This window comes from Vicia villosa, linkage group LG1, assembly GCF_029867415.1.
Source record: "Vicia villosa cultivar HV-30 ecotype Madison, WI linkage group LG1, Vvil1.0, whole genome shotgun sequence".
In the NCBI taxonomy this organism is placed as follows: Eukaryota; Viridiplantae; Streptophyta; class Magnoliopsida; order Fabales; family Fabaceae; genus Vicia; species Vicia villosa.
Window position 1 is genome coordinate 242,502,358 of NC_081180.1, and position 20,830 is coordinate 242,523,187.

Genomic DNA, 20,830 nt, shown 5'->3' on the forward strand with positions numbered 1-20,830 from the left:
TATGATTTTTCCAAACATTTTAAAGATTATTTCCTTGCAAACATTGGAACACAAATTTTTCTTTTATTGAAATAATGGGAAATGTTACAACATTGGAGCGTAGCTCCTTACAGAAGCAAATGATAAATGAAAAGCTAAGCAATCCTAAGCATCTTCATCAGACGAAGAACCAAATGCATTGTGCAGCTTGAGCTTCATGATTTCTTTCCCATAGTAAGCTTTCTATTCGGCCTTTTCAGCTCTCAGCTTGTCAACCACATTCTTCCAATTGTCGGGCATCGGAGCGTTGCTTGTTGAGCCTTCAAGATTTTTCTTACTTTCTTTGATGTACCTTTTGATTGCAGCGTCTTTCTGACGAATCTTCTCATCTTTACTCATGAGCCATCCATCCTGATAATAGAGAGTTTCTTCATGTTCTTTCACTCTTTTCTTCAACTTTCTATTTTCCACATCAGTTCTTCGAAACTTTTCTTCCCAAGCGTCTTTTTCTATCCTCATCTTAGCCAAAGTGTCTTGGTATTCCTCCATAGTGGGAATGCTGGGCAATTGAGATACCACAGGGAACATGGGTTTTTCATAATCATAAGGCATTTGAAACTCCTTTGCTCTTTTCTTTACCCAGCAGGTGTAGGCGTTCGTAGCAATGCAGTTCCTTATCTCACCTTTTTCTTTCCATTGGACGTCGTACCAAGCTTTCACCATTCTTGTTTTCAACCTTTGAGGATCATCCCCTTCTTGATAGAAGTAGCTTTCCACTGTAGGACCAATGGGTTTAGTTGAATTTGCATACCCGAGTTGTCGTCGGGCTAGGAACGGATTGTAGTTAATTCCTCCTTGTGTACCAATGAGGGGTACGTTGGCGAACTCTCCACAACTATCAATGGTTTCTGTACCACAGCGAGCCACGGTATACCAATGAATATCATTATTAGTCAAGGACATAAGTCTTCGAGGCCAACGCAAACCTTCTCGGTTTTCTGTGAAGATAGGGGACTCAGGTAAGTGTGAAACAATCCATTTGAACAACAAAGGTGCACAACATACAATGATTCCACCGCCTTGGCGATTCCTATGATGGACAGAGAAATACATGTCACCAAGCAAAGTCGAAACAGGATTTCCATTCAAAAAGATCTTTATGGCGTTGATATCAACAAAGTCGTTGACATTGGGAAATAGAACCAACCCATAAATGAGCAAGGCTAAAACAGCTTCAAAAGCTATCATGCTACCAGTTTCGATGAAATCAAAGGCTTTCTTTATTAGGAAGTGTGAAGTTAGACCCGGGAGGTTTCCTTTGGTAGTCCAATTACTCTCTACTTCAGATTTCTTCAAGTGGGTACTTGCTGCAATGACGTGTGACTTAGGAATGGCTTCCAAACCACTGAAGGGTATTTTGTCAGACACAGGAATACCCAAAAGATCAACAAATTCTTCCAAGGTTGGTACCAATTGGTAGTCTGGAAAGGTGAAACACCGGTAGACGGGATCATAGAACTGAACCAGAGTTTTGAGAAGTCCTTCATCAACATAAGTGTTCAAGATAGGCAAAAGCTTTCCATAACTTTTCCTAAAACTGGAAGGATCTTGTACAAAAGATACTAACTCTCTCAGTTTTCCCACATCAGGCGCTTTGAAACCGTACTTCTTGGTATGCCTTTTTCCCCCTTCCATAACTTAATCCTATAATGTTTGCAAGAAAAATTTCTCTAATTTTTTTGGAAAAATCATGTTTTTTATGGAAAAAGATGGGTTTTTTAATGAATGAATGAATGTATGGATGCATGGATGCCACATATTCAAACATGGTAAAGCAAACATGGTAATGCAAACATGGTAGTTCAGACATAGTTCTACAATCATGGTAATTCAAACATAGTACACACAGGTTCAAAGGTCCAGCGTCACGAGCATGAGGTCAGAAAACCAAATATGGGATAGTTCTAGTTAATCACCTGTACAACATGTTCTACTGATACGTCAGAGTCTACATTTCTTTCGGATATTACCGGCTTTCCACAATTAAACTCATGAGCCAGCAATATTCTCAAGAAAAACTCGTCTGAGTGTGGTTCTCCGCATGACAACTAATCCAAGTCTTCACCTGAATAGTTTCTGCACCACAACCTAATAAGGCCAGGATGGGTTGGGGTTCTACGGCCAACTCAGCTTCTACAGTTCAATGCAGCAATAATGTCTTCGCTACGAAACATGCTAGACATATATTACCAACAAGGAACCTCCACTGAGCGGAAGGATTCTCACGTACGCCTGTACATGACTATACCCTCCACCTAATTCATATGTGTACTTAATCCGGGTTAGGATTTGTCCATAATGTATCACTTGTAACAGAACCACACATGTAACAGAACCAAAGAAACACACATGTAACAAGAATAAAAAACATAAAAATTAGAATTAACCCTTCCTTTGGAAACAATAAAAAGATGGTCCCCAGTGAAGTCGCCAATTTTCTGTCGCGGGGAAAAATCGTTGTTCTTTTTTTCTGATGAGACACCTGATGCCTTCTTTGGGCTCGAGTGCTCAAAAAAATGATTTTTCTTTATTTCGACCAAACTTTTTATTGTTTCCAAAAGAGGAAAAGGAAAAAAGCTGCAATAACCTTAAAAGTGGGGAGAGATCTTGGGTAAGAGGGTTGGTTATACGAAGGGAAGGTATTAGCACCCAACGTATCTATAGTACTCTATAGGTTTCTTTGTTTTGTTTTTTATTCTATGTTATGGTGAAGGTTCTTGTGAGAAAGAGGTGGGACCTAAGGTGTTTGTTTGATTATGCTCGCAAAGATCATCGCGATCCTCTGCATACATATCCCTTAGAGGGAATCAGAGCATCTGTAGCTCGGGGTCTACGGGTGCTAAGGTTTGAATGGTTTGAGAGAGAAGTTTTGTTTTGCTCGCCAAGGATACGACCTTGTGCCTACGTATTCTCAAAGGGATATTGAGAAAGTCGGAGCAATCGTAGTTCCCACTTATGCTAGTGGAAGCAAAGGAAAAGAGACAAATGTCATCTAAATGCTAGATGTATCTAATCTATATCATCACATACATCTGTTTGATTTTTGTTTGAAAATCTTTTCATTATAAGCCCTGGGCTGTGCCACTTATGGTGCTTAGAATGATAAAGATGTTTTTGTTTAACCAGCCTTGTGGCAAAAGTTTCAATGAAGTCAGCCTTGTGACAAAAACTTTGATTAATCAGCCAGCCTTGTGGCAAAAGTTTCAATGAAGTCAGCCTTGTGACAAAAACTTTGATTAATCAACCAGTACGGTGGTAAAACAGTTTGATTGATTAGCCAGCCTTGTGGCAAAAAAGAAGTTTGATTGATTAGCCAGCCTTGTGGTAAAAAAGTTTGATTTGATTGATTGATTGTTTGTGATGATATAGAAGAGATACTCCTAGCATAGAGATGAAAAATGTCTAATCTCCTAGGGTATTTGATTTGGATGTTGGGGATGCTTATAAGAAGCCCGTTGGTCCTTGTACGAAGCCCAAGAGGAGGCTATACGAGGGTCCTTGCATTGTAAGCCCAAGAGGAGGCTATGGGAGGGACAATCCAGGGTCCTTGCATTGTAAGCCCAAGAGGAGGCTATGGGAGGGACAAGTCGTTTGTACGAAGCCCAAGAGGAGGCATGGTATAGTTGGTTTGAGCTCTTAGAGCGATTTCACCGGGAAACCATACTCTATGTCTTAACCTAAACTAGTGGAGATTCTTTGCACGAAGCCCAATAGGAGGCTATGGGGAACCTAGTGTTGTACTAAGTTGAACAAGCACACATATGAACAAACATGAACAAGTATGAACAAACATGAACAAACATGAACAAGTTATGATTAAGCATATATATATATGACAAGGTGTGTGTATACAATGGAGTTTATGAAGGAAATATACCTGTAAGCATGATCCGTTTGTATACACGGGGCTCGGGGCTTATACTCGGGGAGAGGCCCGTTGATTTTATTCAATAGCTATGCAAACAAATATTCACAAGAGAGGTTTGGGGCTTATACCTACATGAAGGCCCATGATATTTTTGGGAAGATTTAAAGAAAAACCTTCATTTTTGATTAGTTATTCAAAGAAATCAAATTGATCGAGATATATACAAAAATGTGTATGTACAAAAAGGTGTACAATGAAATACCTAATTTCATGTACAGGAATGAGACTTATACCTACATGGAGGCCCATGTTTTATTTTATAAAACATGGTTGATCATTTTGTTAAAGGAATGCGTCGTTTGAAAAACTGTTTGAAAGTTTGTTTTGAAAGAAGTTTATTTGTTTTGAACAAAAAGACTGTATAAAAAGAAAAAGGAGTGGGTCTTATACTCTCTAATATTCGAGAGACCCCTGTTTTATTTTCATAAAACATGGTGGATGGTTTTTTAAAAAAAGATGGTGAGATTTGTTGTTTAAAAACTGTTTGGAAGTTTTGGAAAAAGTTTCTTGTTTAAAGAAAAAACTGTATAAAGAGAAAAGGAAAGGGACTTATACTCTCTAATATTCGAGAGGCCCATTGTTCGAAAATGAGTTGCATGATTTGAAAATGAATTGATTACTGTTGTGAAAACAGCTGATTGAAAATGAAGTTGAATTGATGAAAACAGACAAGTAATTCTTTTGCACAGTTATGGAGTTTTAGGCTTACCTCGAAGAATGAGAAATTGAATTTCTGAGTTTGAGGTGTTACCGTGATCCTCAAGTGATGTGCTTGGATTAGATTAGGATCTCAACAGATATTAAGCATCCTCACCAGCAGAAAAGAATGTCGAATAAGCTCACAGCTTTTATCATTCCATGATCATCCAGTAATTGTTTATGGAATTCTACAGCAAATGGAAAACCAAACAAACAGACATATCCAAAAGACAACAGAGAAATAATCTCGAAGTCTCGGATGAAGTTAGAAAATTCAAGTAAAATGTGCAACAGTAATCAATTAGAAATTTAAATGATTAACTACATAAAATAATATGAAAATATCAAATTCAAAAGAAATTAATTCTAAGAGAAGATATTTTTTGTGGTTTTTCATGAAAAGATAAAATAATTAGAAATACAAACTTAAATATGCATCTAATATATTTTTTGTGTTTTTAATAAAGGATTAGAAAATAAAACTAAAGATCCTATATTAAAATAAAATACTAAATCTCATGAAAATATTTATATAAAAAAAGATTAAAAGAGAATTAGTTAAAAAAAACTTAATTGAATGGGCCAGGGGGTTTAGAATCTGAAAGAGGGTGCAGCCCAAATTAATTTAAGAAACTGAAATAAAATAAAAAACATTGGGGCCGGACCGGGTCGGGTCAGTGTGACCCGGATCCACCTCTTTCAATTATGCTGATGGGTTTTGGAAACCCTAAAGAAAAACAAAAGAGAGACCACGCCTCATCTTTCTCTCGTGATCCTCACCCTCATGTTCAAAGACAACAACAACGTGGCAACGCCTCTGCATCTCTCTCGATGGCTCTCCGCTTGCTGAAACAAAAACAACAACAACAGAAAAAACCTCTCTTTCAATTTCTCTATCCCTCTCGCGAGTTTACTTGGTGAACAAAAACAATTCATTGTCTCTCTCACTCAGTTTCTCTCTCGGTTAAACAGCAAGGAAACTCACGGTTCTCTCTTTCTCTCGCGAGTTCTCTCTCAAAATCATGCTTCTGTGCGATTTTTATGATTAATCAAACATACGAACCTAAAGATAAGAAAAATTACACATGGTTCTGTGCGATTTTTATGATGAATCTGTTGAAATGTTGAAGTTGATTTTCTGGTGATTTACAGAGAAAATTTTAAAATGATTTTCTCTGCGTTTTCGGTTATAGCAATAATAATTCATGCTTTGTGCGTTTCTGGTGATTTTTATGTTTACAGGAAAGCTAAAGTTCACAACAACAATAATTTTAAGACCGAGAGTGTAGATGACTTACCTACGGCAACGAGGTTTTTTCCGGTTATCATTGTGGTATGTATCAATTCTGTTTTCTGTTTATGAACTTGTTGCAATTGATGTTGTTAAAGTTGCTGAATTTTGGAATTGAAGTGATGCTGAAGCTTTAATTTCGAATCTGCACTGTGATTTGTTGTTGCTGTCTCTGCTTTTTTTTACTTGCAGCAACAATAACAGCCTTCAAGTTTTTTTCAGTGGCCCGATTTGTTTCACGAACAGAGGTAGAGACCCAAATGTACTTTACTCAATTTTGTTCTTCATGACACAATTCTCTTTTATGATACTAACACATGCTTTCTCTACTTTTCTGGAAATTTTGTTTTAACAGAGAAATAGCAACAACAATATTGAGGGTAAGAGTGAAATTAACTTACCTACGGCGAGGAGGTGTTCTCCGGTTTATTGTTGAGGGTATGACTTTAACCGCTACTGCTTGCAGCCAATTGATTTCTTCTAACACCTTTGCTTAACAGCTTTGCTTCTTGTTGTAGGCTTTTGATGAGCTTGCTGCCAATTGATTTCTTCTAACAACTTTGCTTAACAGCTTTGCTTCTTGTTGTAGGCTTTTGATGAAGGTGATGCCTTAACACCTCTCTTTGGACTTGCTTCAAGACTTGAAGATGGACTTCAAGTTGGAACTCTCCACCAAGGTATGAAGAATTTCTTCTTCACTCTCTTTGTAACTAGAAACTCTTATTTTTTCCAAGTAATTTTCTTTGGTTTGAAGAATTTCTCCTTCTTACAAAGAAACATGGAAACTATAAGAGAAGAGAAAGAAGTGAGAAAGCTAGTAGTATAGTAGCTTTGGTGTGATTTGCAATGAAGTGAGGCCTTCTATTTATAGGAAAAGTTAAGGGTGTGTTTGGCATTTGGTAAACTTGATTGGCAAGTTTCAATCATTGCAAGATAAGAAAAAGAATAAGAATATTCTTTATGAGATATTTCTCTTGCAAGTGGACATGAAATATCTTTGATTCCTTTTGTCTTGAATTATCTCTTTTTTTTGAATTATTTCTTTTGCTAAATACACCCCCTTTTTGTCTTGATTTGGGCTTTTGAATATTTTGTTGAACTTTTGCTAATCTCACCCCTTTTTGTTTCTTTTTCATGTGACATGAGCATTCTTGATGAAAGCATGAAGAAATTTGATTTTGAAGAATGAAGACTTTGAAGATTGAAGAATTCAAGAAAGCCTTTGAAGTTTTATTTTTCTTTCCCTTGTAATTCCAACTTTGTATGAATGGAATTTTGAAATGATGTAATTCTTGAATTTTAAATAAAGTCCATTTGTATTTCATTTGAAAATTGGAACTTTTTCATGTAAAGAACTCCATTTGTAAATGCTTGAATTTCTCTTAGAATCCTTGAATGAGATTATTATTCAACCATGAAATTCAAATATTCTTGAGTGAAATTATTATTTTTGAATGATCTTGAATGGAATTTGAATTCCTTTGGAATGGAAAATGATAGGAAATCCTTTGAATTTTAGGCCTTGAAACATGTTCTTGCCATCATGGATCTTTAAAATAATATTGAACTTGAAATTCTTGAATTCATGGTCTTAGAACCATACTTGAAGCAATTCTTTCAAAATGAACTCAAAATGAATAATGTCTTCTCTTTTTTTGCAAACCTTGAAGAAATCCTTATGGATGATTTTGAAAAGATATCAGCAAGGGGTTTTGTAAAGATATCAGCCCATTGATGGTCTGTAACCACAAAGTTTAAAGATATAACACCCTTCTGAACATAGTCCCTTATGAAATAGGATTCTTTGATAAACATATAGCAGAAGTATTATCACAGAAAATAGGAATGTTACTCTCATATATCTGATAATCTTCTAGCTGACTTCTCATCCAGAGCATTTGTGTGCTACAACCAGCAGCAGCAACATATTCTGCTTCTGTTGTTGAGAGGGCAATAATAGCTTGCTTCTTGCTGTACCATGAGATCAGATGACTTCCAAGAAATTGACAACTTCCAGAAGTGCTCTTCCTTTCAATTCTATCTCCAGCATAGTCAGCATCATAAAATCCTACTAAGTTGTATTCTTTGGATCTTCTGTAGACTAAACCAACATTAGTAGTACCTTTCAGATACCTCAGAATTCTCTTAACAGCAGTTAAATGAGATTCTCTCGGATCTGATTAGAATCTAGCACACAAGCAAACACTGAATAGAATGTCAGGTCTAGAAGCAGTTAAGTATAGAAGAGATCCAATCATACCTCTATACAACTTCTGATCTACCTTTTTACTTACCTCATCCTTACCTAGAACACATGTTGGATGCATAGGAGTTTTGGCTTCTTTGCTTTCAGAAAGATTAAACTTCTTCAGAAGTTCTTTCACATACTTCGTTTGATGAACATAGGTTCCATCAGAAGTTTGGTTGATTTGAATTCCAAGGAAATACTTGAGTTCTCCCATCATACTCATTTCAAATTCAGCCTGCATAGACTCAGCAAACTCCTTTCCAAGTGTAGCATTAGATGTTCCAAAGATTATATCATCAACATATATTTGACAAATTAAAATATCCTTTTTAAAGGTTTTACAAAAGAGAGTAGTGTCCACTTTTCCTCTAGTGAAACCATTTTCCAGAAGGAAAGAACTTAAACGTTTATACCAAGCTCTAGGATCTTGCTTCAATCCGTATAATTATTTCTTTAATTTAAAAACATGATTTGGAGACTTGGGGTCTTCAAAACCAGGAGGTTGATGGACATAGACTTCTTCATCTATATAACCATTTAAGAAGGCACTCATGACATCCATATGATAAAGAGTGATGTTATGTTGAGTGGCAAAAGAAATTAATAGACAAATAGATTCTAACTTGGCCACTGGTGCAAAGGTTTCTGTGTAGTCAATCCCTTCTTGCTGACTATAACCCTGAGCAACCAGTCTGACTTTGTTTCTTACCACTTCTCCCTTCTCGCCTAGCTTGTTTCTGAATACCCACTTAGTGCCGATGATGTTGAATCCTTTTGGTCTAGAAACCAAGTCCCATACATCATTCCTTGTAAACTGATTTAATTCTTCTTGCATGGAAATTATCCAGTCTGGATCTTCTAGAGCTTGATCAACAGAAGTTGTCTCGATTAAAGAAACAAGACCTAATTGACAGTCTACATTGTTCTTAAGGAATGCCCTTGTTCTGATGGGATCATCTTTCTTTCCAAGGATCACATCTTCTGAATGAGTTGATGCAAGTCTGGGTGATCTTCTGACTGTTGGCTCTTCAGAGATACTGAGATCCTCTAAAGAAGCAGCAACTTGATCTTCTGATCCATTGCTTCTGAGACTTCCAGCTTCTGCAACTTTGCTTCTTGGTTCTACAGCTTCTGATATGTCAATATCTATATCTGCAAAATTCTCAAGCTGCTTTGGTTTTTCAAAACCAAGCTTATCATCAAACCTGATATTGATTGATTCTTCTACAATCAATGTTTCAGTGTTGTATACTCTGTAGCCTTTAGAGCGTTCAGAATATCCAAGAAGGAAACACTTTTGTGCTTTAGAATCAAACTTACCAAGATGATCTTTAGTATTCAGAATAAAACAGACACATCCAAAAGGATGAAAATATGAAATGTTGGGTTTTCTGTTCTTCCACAATTCATAAGGAGTCTTATTTAGAATAGGTCTTATAGAGATTCTATTCTGAATATAACATGCAGTGTTTATTGCTTCTGCCCAGAAATGCTTAGCCATATTAGTTTCATTGATCATGGTTCTGGCCATTTCTTGCAGAGTCCTATTCTTTCTTTCTACAACTCCATTTTGTTGTGGAGTTCTAGGAAAAGAGAAATCATGGGCAATACCATTTTCTTTGAAGAACTCCTCAAAGAATCTATTCTCAAATTCGCCACCATGATCACTTCTGACCTTAATGATTTTGCACTCCTTCTCAGATTGGATCTGAGTGCAGAATTCAAAGAACACTGAATGAGACTCATCCTTGTGTCTTAAGAACTTTACCCATGTCCAGCGGCTATAATCATCTACGATGACTAATCCATATTTCTTCCCTCAGACAGATGCTGTTTTGACTGGGCCAAACACATCAATGTGCAAGAGTTCTAACGGCCTTGAGGAAGAAACAACATTCTTAGACTTGAATGCAAGTTTGGAAAACTTGCCCTTCTGACATGCTTCACAAAGAGCATCTGATTTGAATTTCAGATTAGGGAGTCCTCTGACAAGATTTAGTTTATTAATCTGGGAAATCTTACTCAAACTAGCATGTCCTAATCTTCTGTGCCAGACCCACTACTCTTCAGAAACAGACATAAGACAATTTACCTTCTGATCCTTAAGATCTTGAAGATCTGTCTTATAAATGTTATTTTTTCTCTTGCCTGTAAATAGGATTGAGCCATCCTTCTGACTTACAGCCTTGCAAGATTTTTGATTAAAGATTATGTCATAACCATTGTCACTTAATTGACTTATGGACAACAAGTTATGAGCTAATCCATCTACTAGAAGATCATTAGATATGGAAGGAGAGTTACCCATACAGATGGTTCCAGAGCCAATAATATTTCCCTTCTGATCTCCTCCAAACTTAACTTCTCCAGCAGATTTAAGCACCAGGTCTTTGAACATAGACCTTCTTCCTGTCATGTGTCGAGAGCATCCTGAGTCCAGGTACCATGACATGTTGTGCTTTGCATTCTTTGCAGCCAGGGATATCTGCAATAGGAATAATCTTTTCCTTAGGTACCCACATTTTCTTGGGTCCTTTCTTGTTAGTTCTCCTTAAGTTCTGATTGAACTTGGGTTTAGCATTATAAGACATAGGAGGAACAACATGATAATTTTTGTTCTGAGTTCCATGATATTTCTTAGGTTGTGTCACATGCTTCTTAGTGTGTGTCATGTGAAAGCTTTGAGCATGTGATGTGTGCCTAATATCATGGGAGTGGCCAAATTTAAATTGGTTATACAGAGGCTTGTATGATATTTTCATATCATCCGTAGATTCAAGCTTGTATGGGATTTCACCCTCATAACCAATGCTGACTCTATTGTTTCCAGATACAACATATATCATAGAAGCAAGTTGGCTTCTGCCAATACTTCTAGATAGAAACTTCCTGAAGCTCAAGTCATATTCTTTCATAATATGATTCATGCTAGGAATGGATTTTTCTGATTTAGAAGGAGATCCACTATCTTTGGATAATTTTAAAACTTTTTCCTTCAGTTCATAATTTTCCAGTTCCAGCTTCTTAGTTTCAAATTCAAATTGCTTTCTCAGCTTTTTGTATTTGATACTAAGATGAGCTTTGAGTTCCAGAAGTTCTGATAAGCTGGAAACTAACTCTTCTCTAGATAGTTCAGAAAATACCTCTTCAGAATCTGATTCTGATGTAGATTCTGATCCATCATCTTCTGTAGGCATCAGCGCAAAGTTGGCTTGCTCTCCTTCAGAGTCTGATTCTGATTCTGATTCAGAATCATCCCATGTTGCCATAAGACCTTTCTTCTTATGAAACTTCTTCTTGGGATTCTCCTTCTGAAGTTTTGGACATTCATTCTTGAAGTGTCCAGGCTCATTGCACTCAAAGCAGACAACCTTCTTCTTGTCAGATCTTCTGTCACCAGAAGATTCTCCTTGTTTAGATCTCTTTGAACTTCAGAAGCCTTTGAACTTCCTTTGCTTGCTCTTCCAGAGTTGGTTTACCCTTCTGGAGATCATTGACAGTTCATATTCTTCTTCTGATTCTGATTCTTCAGAATCTTCTTCTTTAGCCTGAAAAGCGTTAGTGCATTTTTTAACATTAGATTTTAATGCAATAGACTTACCTTTCTTCTGAGGCTCGTTTGCATCCAGCTCTATTTCATGGCTTCTCAAGGCACTGATAAGCTCTTCCAAAGAAACTTCATTCAGATTCTTTGCAATCTTGAATGCTGTTACCATTGGACCCCATATTATGGGTAAGCTTCTGATGATCTTCTTTACATGATCTGCCTTGGTGTAGCCTTTATCCAGAACTCTCAATCCAACAGTTAGCGTTTGAAATCTTGAGAACATCTTCTCAATGTTTTCATCATCCTCCATTCTAAAGGCTTCATATCTCTGGATTAGAGCAAGAGCTTTAGTCTCCTTGACTTGAGCATTTCTCTCATGGGTCATTTTCAATGACTCATATATATCATAGGCCATTTCCCTGTTAGATATCTTCTCATACTCAGCATGAGAGATAGCATTCAGCAAAACAGTCCTACATTTATGATGATTCTTGAAATGCTTCTTCTGATCATCATCCATTTCTTGTCTTGTAAGCTTTACGCCACTGGCTTTAACTGGATGTTTGTAACCATCCATCAGGAGATCCCATAAGTCACCATCAAGACCAAGAAAGTAACTTTCAAGTTTGTCTTTCCAATATTCAAAGTTTTCACCATCAAATATTGGTGGTCTAGTATAACCATTGTTACTATTTCCATTATGTTGCTCAGTAGGGCCAGATGTAGATGTAAGTTCTTTACCAGCCATCTTTTACTGAAGCGTTTTTCTCTTCCTGAATCTTTTCTAGACACGGTTAAGTGCTTGCATCTTAGAACCGGCGCTCTGATGCCAATTGAAGGATAGAAAAACACTTAGAAAGGGGGGTTTGAATAAGTGTAGTCTAAAAACTTGAACGATAAAAACAAATTGCACAGTTATTTTTATCCTGGTTCGTTGTTAACTAAACTACTCCAGTCCACCCCTGACAAGGTGATTTACCTCAACCGAGGATTTAATCCACTAATCTCAACAAATTACAATGGTTATCCACTTAGCCCACGACTAAGTCTTCTAGAGTCTCCTGATCACAACCTGATCACTCTAGGAACAACTGCTTAGACACAAGCTAAGACTTTCTAGAGTATCCTGACCACCACGTGATCACTCTAGTTACAACTGCTTAGACACAAGCTAAGAGTTCCTAGAGTTTCCTGATCAAACCTGATCACTCTAGTTACTTACAAATTAATGTAATCAATTCTAAGAGTATTACAATGCTTCTGAAAAGCTATAATCACAACAGTGATATTTCTCTTAAAGTTTAAGCTTAATCTCACTAATATATTATAACAACAATGTAGTGATCTTTGATGAAGATGAAGTATGTGAGCTTTGATTTGAACATCGTTTCAGCAAGTTTGTATAGAGTTCCTCAGAATTCGTAACCTTGCTTCTCATCAGAACTTCACATATATAGTCACTTGAGAAGATGACCGTTGGGAGCATTTAATGCTTTGCGTAATCCGTACAGCATTGCATTTAATGTTTCACTCTTTTGTCAACTACCTCGAGCCTTATTTATGCTGTGTCTACTGACGTTGCCTTTAATAGCTTCTAACGTTCCTTTTGTCAGTCATCGTAGCCTGCCATCTTGTACTTGCTTCTAATCTGATGTTTGTGTATACAACGTTTGAATATCATCATAGTCAAACAGCTTGGTGCAGAGCATCTTCTTGTCTTCTGACCTTGAAGTGCTTCTGAGCGTGATACCATGAGAACTTCAGTGCTTCTGCTTCTGATCTCTAGTTCTTCTGATGCTTCCATAGACCCATATTCTGATTCTGCTTGACCATCTTTTGATGTCTTACTAGACCATCTTCTGATGTCTTTATATATTTCCTGAAAGGGAAATTGCAGTGTATTAGAGTACCACATTATCTTATACAAAATTCATATCCTTGTTATCATCAAAACTAAGAATATTGAGCAGAAAAAATCTTGTTCTAACAGTAACACCTCCAACCAAGGATTCGATTCTCAGTTTTTCCATTTTTAAGGTAAGCTCTCTTGAACTTCAAAATCCATCATACATGCATCATAAATGAAAAACTTGTTTGCCATCTTGTTTCTGCACACATATGGATCATTAACCCTCAATCAATTGCATTATAACTTGCACATACACGATTTCAGATTGAATCATAGAATTAGAGTTCTTCGTGTTCATCAGAAAATCAATGATCTTAGAGCAAAAATAAATGAAATTAAATGGTACCATCATGTTCCTTGTGAAAAATCGAGCAGGATAGACTATTCACTTGATCCAAACAATTCAGTTTTGAGAATTTTCAAATTCAAAAAGGATTCATGTTCTTGGCGCCATATTTTTGGTTCTGAACTTAGGAAATTGGTTCAAAATGTAATCTTTTCAATGCCTTTGTTTATTAGACCACGCGCGTGGTCCAGTTGGTTATGTTTTTGAATGATGAACATAAGGGCGTGGGTTCAAGTCCTTGTGAAGACAAACCTTATTTTTTATCACTATTTTTCTTTCATTTTTTACACAACTTCATCTAATTAATTAACCAATCAAATTAACTCATTTTCACTTCATTTTTTGTACACTTCTTATTTAACACATATATTTTATGAATATTCAAAAAAATCACAAAAAAATATTTATTTAATACATTTTTTATTAGGTTTAAAATGACATGTTTTTAAGTGTTTTTTTAATACTCTAAATATTGTTTTTCATTTGATTTTTTAAAATTGATCACTTGTGAATATTTTATGATCAAACCCTAATCATTTAGGTATTAATTAAGTGTAATCTTTGTTTCTATCTTAATTAAGTAGACCCTTTCAAAATTCCAAACCGTTTTAAAACAAACGATCGCCGTTTTTCAAAACAAACAAAACCATTTCTTTTTGGTTTTCTTTTCAAAAACTCTTGATTAAATCTTTTTGATTGATCAAGTCATTTTCAAAACTCGTTGGGCATCCCTTATGGTATAAGTCCCATACCTTTGTATAAATTTAGGTTTCTCATTGTATAAATATACCTATCTTTTTATACTTCGATCAAATTGATTTAAACCCTCGAATAACAAGATCAAAATTAGGGGTTTCTTCAAGAATACCATTGGCATCCCTTAAGGTGTAAGCCCCAAACCTCTTTGTTAATATTTATCCATTTATTTACATAAATTTAATAAAAAACAAATCTTTTTCTAGGTTTTCTCTTTCAGAAAACTCTTGATCAAATCCTTTTGAATCGATCAATTGATTTTCAAAACAATTGGGCCTCTCAAATATTAGAGAGTGTAAGTCCCTTTCCTTTTCTTTGTACAGTTTTTTTCTTTAAATAGAAAACTTCTTTCAAAACAAAACTTTCAAACAGTTTTTTCAAAACGACGAAACCTCGCGCTCTTTTTAACAAAGCAATCAACCATGTTTTATAAAATATAACATGGGCCTCCATATAGGTATAAGTCCCAACCTCCTTTGTAAATATTTGTTTACATAGCTTTGAATAAAATCAATGGGCCTCTCCCCGAGTAGAAGTCCCGAGCCCTGTGTATACAAACAGATCATGCTTACAGGTATATTTCCTTCATAAACTCCATTGTATACACACACCTTGACATATATATATATATATATATATATATATAATTGTCCGTACTTGTTCATGTTTGTCCATGTTTGTTCATACTTGTTCATGTGTTTGTTAATGTTATATATACTTGTTCAACTTAGTACAACACTAGGTTCCCCATAGCCTCCTATTGGGCTTCGTGCAAAGAATCTCCCTAGTTTAGGTTAGGACATAGAGTATGGTTTCCCGGTGAAATCGCTCTAAGAGCTCAAACCAACTATACCATGCCTCCTCTTGGGCTTTGTACAAACGATTTGTCCCTCCCATAGCCTCCTCTTGGGCTTTGTACAAACGACTTGTCCCTCCCATAGCCTCCTCTTGGGCTTACAATGCAATGACCCTCGATTGTCCCTCCCATAGCCTCCTCTTTGGCTTACAATACAAGGACCCTCTGATAGCCTCCTCTTGGGCTTCGTACAAGGACCCACGGGCTTCTTATAAGCATCCCCAATATCCAAAACAAACACCCTAGGAGATTAGACATTTTTCATCTCTATGATAGGAGTATCTCTTCTATATCATCACAAACAATTAAAACTCAAATTTTTTGCCACAAGGCTGGCTAATCAATCAAAACCTTTGCCACCAGGCTGGCTGATTAATCAAAGTTTTTGCCACAAGGTTGGCTTCGTCGAAACATTTGCCACAAGGCTGGCTGATTAATCAAAATTTTTTGTCACAAGGCTGACTTCATTGAAAGTTTTTGCCACAAGCCTGGCTAAACAAAAACATCTTTATCAGTCTAAGCACCATAAGTGGCACAACCCAGGGCTTATAATGAAAATATTTTCAAACAAAAAACAAACAGATGTATGTGATGATATAGATTAGATACATCGAGCATTTAGATGAAATTTGTATCTTATCTTTTGCTTCCACTAGCATAAGTGGGAACTACGATTTCTCTTACTTTCTCAATATCCCTTTGAGAATACGTAGGCACAAGGTCGTATTCTTGGCGAGCAAAACTTCTCCCTCAACCCACTCAAACCTTAGCACCCGTAGACCCCGAGCTACAGATGCTCTGATTCCCTCTAAGGGATATGTATGCAAAAGATTGCGATGATCTTTGCGAGCATAATCAAACAAACACCTTAGGTCCCACCTATCTCACAACAGAACCCCCACCATAACATAGAATGAAACAAACATAATAAAGAAACCTATAGAGTACTATAGATACGTTGGGTGCTAATACCTTCCCTTCGTATAACCAACCCTCTTACCCGGAATCTCCCCCCCCCCCCCCCCCCCCCCCCCCCCCCCCCCCCCCCACTTTTGCATTGCTTTTAGTTTTGGGATTTGCATTGCTTTTAAGGTTATTGCAAATTTCTTCCTTTTCCTACTTTGGAAACAATAAAAAGTTTGGTCGTGAAAAAAAACAAAAGAAAAATCATTTTCCTTGAGCACTCGAGCCCAAAGAAGGCATCAAGTGTCTCATCCCGAAAAGACCTCGATTTTTCCCCGCAACAGTATGCAAATCAAAAGAAGAATGAGGTTTAGGTATTAAACATATAGGAAGATATAACAAAACATTATTGTCCAAGTGGCCATGGAGAAATTTGACTGAGGAAAATGCTATATGGAGAGATGTGTTGGAAGGTAGGTATGGGAATGTGAGAAACAAAATGTGGGGTTGTGATAAATCTATTTCAAATTATAAGGAGTCATTGTGATGGAGGGATATCATGGAGTTGTGTGAAGAGGAAGAATGATTCGTAAAGAAAATCACATCTAGACAAGGAGGTGGTAAAAACATTATGTTTTGGAAGAATCAATGGATTGGGACAGGTACTTTGGCTGCCCAATTTCCCTGTCTATATAAGGAAGTTCTATTCAAAGAAGATTTTGTATATAACTACGAAAAGTGGAATTGAGAAGCGCGGGACTGGATCCTGGTTAGAGGTGCAGAAGTTTTGGGGAGAGAAGCTTCAAGGGAATATGGGGAATTGAAAGTCTGTTTGGTTGGTATTAGCCCTGTCAACTGTGCCAAAGATGTTTTCATATGGCTACACTACAACACTATTTGCTTTACTATGAAATCGTATTATTCGAAGATAAACCAACAAGTTGATACAATGGCAATGGCTGGTTTGAAAGAGTGCTTGACCATCATATGGGGAGCAGTTGTGTCGTTAAAAATTCAGATTTTCAATTGGAGGCTGCTAAGAGATAGATTACCAACACGGAGACAACTTCAAAAAAGAAATATTATAGTTCACCAATAGCAAGTTGTGTGTGTTCTGTGAATTGCAGGTTGAAGATTCATAACATGTATTTCTGCACTGTTCTAAGTTAGCTCCATTAAAGAGTAGAATGTTAATGTGGATTGATACTCAAATGCCAAATGTATTGCTCTGTTGTGGAAATTTGCTGAATTGGGTTGATCAATTGAAGGACAAATTGAAGAGTAAAAGGGCTGCAACTATATGGGTAACAAGTTGCTGGTGTATTTGGAAGATGAGAAATGACATAATCTTCAACAATGCAAAGTTGGATAATGAGGAGTTATTTTATATGATACAGTGGTACTCTTGGTAGTGGATTGCTTCAGCTTCTAAAGGAAATATCAATTGTAACTTCTATGAGTGGTTAAAAAACCCTCAATTATGTGTATGATGTTTGTAACATTAAACTAATTTTCTTTTCTTCTTGTAAAGGGTTGGAGTACCCCTAGTACTCCTAATCTTTATACAAGTGTTGTCTAAGAAAAAAAACAAGCCTACTCAACAAAAGTGGTAACATGTATATTTAAAATATATAAAAGAAACTTACAAGTCTCCTTCAGACATAATAACCCATCTTTCATCAATCTTTAAATATTCATCTTCCATCTCATCCACACTCTCCTCCTTCAAATCATCCTCCTGCTCATGATCATATGCAAAATAGGATCATCTGACTCCTCATGTGTGAAATGATGGGATGATGAGGGTACAAGTGGTGCATGTGGGGATGTAGGATCCCAATAATACATGGATGATTAAGGTATATGTTGGAGATATGAGGTGCGGGGTCCCCATAACTTCAACGAGGTTTGTTCAATTTCTTCATACCTCTGTTGACCTAATACTAAATTTTAATTTATGAAATTGACTTTAAAAAATACCACAAATTAACGTGAGTTCACATGATCATTGTTTTATTATTTGGAAACATTACAACGCACAACTTAGTATAAGTTATAAATAAATAATGATGATGAGTAAATAATAAAATCCTTAGTATGGAGATTCACTACCACCGATGGCAGGAGGTTGATAAATGCAAGCAACGAGTGTGCCTCCATTATCACATGTCACTTTAGCACATCCAAGTTCTAGTGATTTAGACCAAACCACCTGGATATAATGACGACATTCTCCACCGCGACAAGTGTTTGCAAAGTGATTATAATTTGGTTTTTCATCCACCCACAATTTCACTGCTTCCACACCACTTATATCCTTCGTGCTCACTGCGATATTCTTTCCGAAAGGGAATATATCACCCTGACCAACGGAGACGTTCACCTTACAGTCTTTGTGTTGATTAACATAGTCCTGCGCAGCTTCAGCGGCAGTGGCATTCCAAAGAATACTTGGAATACTGAAACCGTCAAGTGCTACTGCTGATCTTGCTGCGTTGTGGGCGTTCACGTAATCGTTTGCGGAGTCTTGGCCATGTGCAACCTCACTACTACAAATAATAAGTACTAAACTTAAAATACACAATACATAAAATGAACCCATTTTGATTGTCAATATAAAAATTCTAAATGTTTGGTGAAAATTGTTGAAGCTCTAGTGATGTTTTTATATTATTTTTTAAACATAAACTTTTTTATTTAAATTGAATAAAATAATAGAAAATTATAAATATTAAGGTTTTATGTACAATTGTACTCAAAATAATTGTTATATAATGGAAATTTCAAATATTAATTAAAACTTTATACGAATACGGAATATAAGATTTGAATTTTAATATACATACTAAATATACATTCATTTAATATTTGGAATATATATATTTTATACTATATGTAAATTCATAAATTGTCTTTAAATTAAAGTAATGTTTGAATTTTCAAAACAAATTAAATGTTTAACATAAACTTCTTTATTAATATCAATATAATAATAGAAAATTATGATTATTAAGGTTTATATTCTCTCGGTCTAATTATTTCATCTACTCGTCTACATATATGAATTAAGCCGAATTCTTCTTTAGGTGACACTTATGTATATTTAAAATAAATATTATAGGTAAGAAAATTCAATTATTAATTAAAACGTTATTCGAATATGGAATATGAAATTCGAATTAGAATATACATAATAAATATACAATAATTTAATATTTGGAATATGTATGTTTTATACCATATGTATATTCAAAATAAATTTTATATATAGGAAAATTTAAATATTAGTTAAAGCTTTATTCGAATATGGAATATGATATTCGAATTAGAAATACTAAAAATACATTAATTTAATATTTGGAATATGTATGTTTTATACTATATGTAAATTCCTAAATTGTCTTTAAATTAAATTAATGTTTGAATTTTCAAAACAAATTAAATGTTTTACCATGTATTCATTGTAATTTTTTAAATACTTGTAGATTTTACCAAAAAACATGTAATGAATTGTTTTTAACCAGTAAAAAAAATGAAATGATGTATAGTCAATGTCTGCTTTAAATGGATAATAACTAGACAAATAAGAAAATTTCTTTACCCACCTCCCTATGGGGTTCACCCCCAGCGAAAAACCAAATCTACCCCTGCTTCGGAGATGAATCTCCGAAGTTTTTTTTTTTTGATTTTTTTTAACGTCGGAAATGAATCTTCGAAAACACCAAATTTTGGATGTTTTCGGAGAAGCATTTCCGAACTCAAAAAAAATTCAAAATCCGTGCATATTTTCGGAATTTCATTTCCGAAACTGTTGTTGCATATACAAATTTCCCTCCTTCACTATTTCATCATTTTTCTCCAAAACTTCTCAAAACCCTTTCTAAAACCCAATCAATCTCCATCAATTTTTCGCCCTAAAATCAAGTTTCAAACCGTTGATCACGTTAAAGGGAGCATAGAAAGCAACAATTTCAGGTAAACATCTCTCATTTCATCCCCTATTTCACTACATTGATTCAACAAATTTATGCTGAACACTGATATGGTTCGGAAGTTCATTTTCGAAATATATCACATAATAAATTTCGGAAATGAACTTCCGAAATATGCCCTGGCAGTTAAAAAAACAGTTTTGGTCAATTTTGCTAATTTATTCATTTGTTAGGTATGGTGCATCCGGAAAACATTGTGCAAGTCGATGATGCAATAGTTCCCGTAATTGTTAGCGTTAATAGCGATCCGGTTATCGACGTTAATCCTATGATCAACGCGGTTGATGTTCGGCAAGAATTTACAAATGATCGGAGC

The 20,830-nt window shown here is 35.7% G+C and overlaps 1 protein-coding gene and 1 long non-coding RNA gene across 2 annotated transcripts; one reads left to right on the forward strand and one right to left on the reverse strand.

Annotated features, from left to right (window-relative positions):
• The first annotated feature begins 5,750 nt into the window (after positions 1 to 5,750).
• Positions 5,751 to 6,371, forward strand: LOC131624665 (uncharacterized). The gene is made up of 3 exons (XR_009290642.1): positions 5,751 to 5,999; positions 6,150 to 6,205; positions 6,313 to 6,371. It is a non-coding gene; the product is annotated as an uncharacterized LOC131624665 (long non-coding RNA).
• Positions 6,372 to 18,614: 12,243 nt separating this feature from the next.
• Positions 18,615 to 19,124, reverse strand: LOC131597846 (pathogenesis-related protein 1-like). The gene has a single exon (XM_058870513.1). The coding sequence runs from the start codon at positions 19,122 to 19,124 to the stop codon at positions 18,615 to 18,617; it is 510 nt and encodes a 169-aa protein (XP_058726496.1).
• Between the last annotated feature and the right edge of the window lie 1,706 nt (positions 19,125 to 20,830).